This window comes from Phytophthora parasitica, assembly GCF_000247585.1.
Source record: "Phytophthora parasitica INRA-310 unplaced genomic scaffold supercont2.90, whole genome shotgun sequence".
Classification (NCBI taxonomy): Eukaryota; Oomycota; class Peronosporomycetes; order Peronosporales; family Peronosporaceae; genus Phytophthora; species Phytophthora nicotianae.
The window spans coordinates 55,095-58,384 of record NW_008649076.1 but is presented as its reverse complement, the minus strand read 5'-3'; the positions used below and the strand labels follow the sequence as shown (position 1 = coordinate 58,384).

Sequence of the window (3,290 nt, the reverse complement as noted above, 5' to 3'; positions counted from 1 at the left end):
TTGCACTTCTAGAGTATACGCACGCTGCTTTGCTGCCTTGTTCGCAATCAAGGTAGTGCACATGTTCACGACCCACCTTGGACCAGTGCAAATTACTTGTGCATTCAGTACACATCTCGGCGATTACCAGCTCCCCAGCCTTGTACATGTATGCAAGACCCAATACTGTGCAGTACCTGGTGGATCGCCACTGGTGATTCCTTAAGTTCTGACTGAGCTACATAGGCCAACGCAGCAACAGAATTCATGGGCGTACGGCCTGCATTAGCGGCGTACAAACGATGCTGCTCCGAATTAGACGCAGGATGCGTGGATACTTTTTTTTGCCACTTTCATCTGCTGCTAAACAAATACACAGGCAGATACTGCGGCTGCGAAGCAGGCACAGGAGATGCGTTGACAAAGGATAAGCATTAACTCTTTCATAGGTTATACGTTTTGCTATATCTCGGATGCTTATTTATGATCACAAGATTTCATTCTACTCCTCAATGTGTCCAGCATAGCGGTCGGCAAGTAATCAACAACGTAGCTAATACTACTGAAGTAACAGCTATAGATGCTGGCTTGCGGCTACAAGTGGGCCCGCTCAAAGCGATTGCAGCATTTTACTACTGTAGTATTACATCGAAATAATTGCATGACCGTGGTCATTTCGGGTGTGTCGAGCGAATATTAAATACTTAGTTAAGTATTCGCTAATGAGGAATTTTCAGAGCTTCTTCGTGCAAGGCGCGACTTTGTTAGGTTTACCTATCTGGATACCTTGGGCGCTTTACCTGGCCTAAGATCGTATTTTTATGCGCCTACGGGGTTCTTCTTGAGCGCTGCCAGGTGCTCACCATACTTCTCCAGCAACGTGACTTGGTCCTTCTTGTTTCGGTTCAAGAACTCACGCAGCCACTTGACATTACTACTATTGAGATTCAGGGACTTTGCCAGGTTCTTAACGGTGACGCCCCCTTCATCCCACGCCGCAAAATATTGTTTCTGCCTGGATTGATGCTCTAGAATCCCTTTCACCTCGCTCAGTGGAAGTATTTTCAGGTCGTCGCCATCGAAGTGCCAGACCCTTAGAAATCGGGTGCTCTTGCTGGCACCTACCATATCAAACGACTGGATACGATTCGATGTCGCCTTTCGGGAAAGCTGCAGCTTGTTTGTCGAAGCAGCGTCGCAGCTTGCAAGGAGAGTGATCACAGCAACGAGCAGAATGTAAACCCCACGCATCATTGCTTGGCAGAAGTTAGGACTCAGGTACTTGAGAGGCCAGAAGGAAATTATGAACTGAAAGGAGTCAAAACATACATGTACTGGCGATCTCAAGGACCCACCACTGGTGGCACCACGGCAGATTCACATCTGGGATTTGATCACAACGGTTCTAGTAGAATTTCTACCGGGTACACTGTAACTTCAAGTAACTGCCCACGAGCGTTTTCTCAAAACCAGTACCTTATCCGTTCACTATTCCTAACATCAGTACTCTTCCCAAAACCAGTACTTACCAACTCGAAACAATGCCCAAAACTAGTTCCAGCAGTGTACTGAGTTTTGGGAAGGGTACTGGTATTGGGATTAGTGTCTGAATTTCAGACTAAAAGGAGTACTGGTTCTGGGAAAACGTGTTTTTGCACGAATCGTAGCCAGCTACGACAATGTATGTAAACATTCGTACTAACAATGTAATCCCAAGGTCACTTCTAGAGTCTTGATGTGACTTTGAGATTGGTACGAATGTTTACATACACAATTGATTCAAGAGAGTCAAATTGAGAGCCGCCAATATCAAATTAATAATACCTGCTACTTCCCAGCCAGGCTTACATATACATCGAGGTGTCAAAAAAGCACAAGGAGCATGGTACATCATAGCGAGTGTCAGCCAAAGAATGCAAAGAAGTGAGAAGGCCACACGGGCCATGGTACTCACAGCTCAGTGCGTAGCGAGCGCGTTCGGAAACAGACATTACACCATACGGTACTAGTATCTGTTTCCGGATAGGGTGCAAGATCGGCAAGTACCACGTACTTCGAAGTACAGCAATCAGGCCCCCTTAATTGAGGGAAATTGGTCCCATTTCCCTCGGAGTATCTCTGTTAAGGTCTCCGAACGTCCCTCGCTAAAACTGGCAAGTTGTTAGGTGTGTTAACGCGCCCAGTGCCGACACATTGCCAATTTCATGTGATAATATCTGTCGGATGCACATTAAAGTGCAAATGGTTGTGAGATGTTCATATCAAAGTGAATCGATAGTTTACAGAAGTCATTTTCCAACCGATAATTTACGTTTCTCGAAAGGAAGCGAGCGCCGACGGAAGGCTTTTAGTTATTAATACACGTGTTTAAGTAGTAATTGACCTGGACGGCACCCAGAAACGACTGCAGTACTTGCCGTAGCATGAACTAGCAACAATTCGGACAGCAAATAAATGATGACTCATTAAAAAATTCGAGCCTAGACTGAAGGCAGCAGGGTGAAGCACTGAACAAATTGCACAAATTGAAAGCGACCACCAGATTACGTGAAATAGTCATTGAATAAAATATTTTGCGAAGAACCTGTTCAAGTTCAACGATAGTAAAACAACTTTTGAAGAAGGATGGAAGTTTGTGAGCGGGCGATTTCAGACGCTGCAGAGCTTTTGTGGGGCCCTGGCTGCATCTTTCACCAACTCTGTCTCGGAAGAGTCTGATTTTCAATCATCGGCTGGGAACGGGATAATATCGTCAATCTCTAACCGATTTCTCCCTAGAAGAACTTCTACACGCGAAGCAGTTCCGACAAGTGTCGACACTTGATATTACTAAGTAGTTAAAAAGAAAAGATTGCCAAGTAGTTCAAAAGAAAAGATTGTCTATGGTAATCTGGATACATTCATTTATACTTACTTATACTATTGACAATGATGTCCCTCACTATCCCTCTATTGACTTGCCTCCTGGTCCCTCTAATAAGCTAATAGGGGGGAAACAGACAATGCACTCCGTTTACGCGAGGGTGGACCATATCGGATTTGCACACACATCAGGTTTCAGCATAGAAACCTGAGGATATTCAAATGAAGCTAACGGAGCATACATCCGGAAGTTTATCAAAGGTCCGAGGGCTCAAAAACGGGGTGCACTACTGTACTTGATTTGTTTAGTACTACCTATCACTAATGCCGTGCGTTGCCCGGGAAGCTCTGGATATTTACGCATCGAAACGCTACAAATACAAGTAAATAATATCTACCGTATAAACATCAATAACATTATTACCCGTAGAGTACATTTTCTGTAATCA

At 44.6% G+C, this 3,290-nt stretch overlaps 1 protein-coding gene across 1 annotated transcript; it reads right to left on the bottom strand.

Annotated features, from left to right (window-relative positions):
• Nucleotides 1-625: 625 nt before the first annotated feature.
• PPTG_18673 (hypothetical protein) lies at nucleotides 626-1,276 on the bottom strand. The gene has a single exon (XM_008916845.1). It carries the CDS (start codon nucleotides 1,231-1,233, stop codon nucleotides 799-801), a length of 435 nt encoding a protein of 144 aa, XP_008915093.1. The 5' UTR covers nucleotides 1,234-1,276; the 3' UTR covers nucleotides 626-798.
• Nucleotides 1,277-3,290: the final 2,014 nt, after the last annotated feature.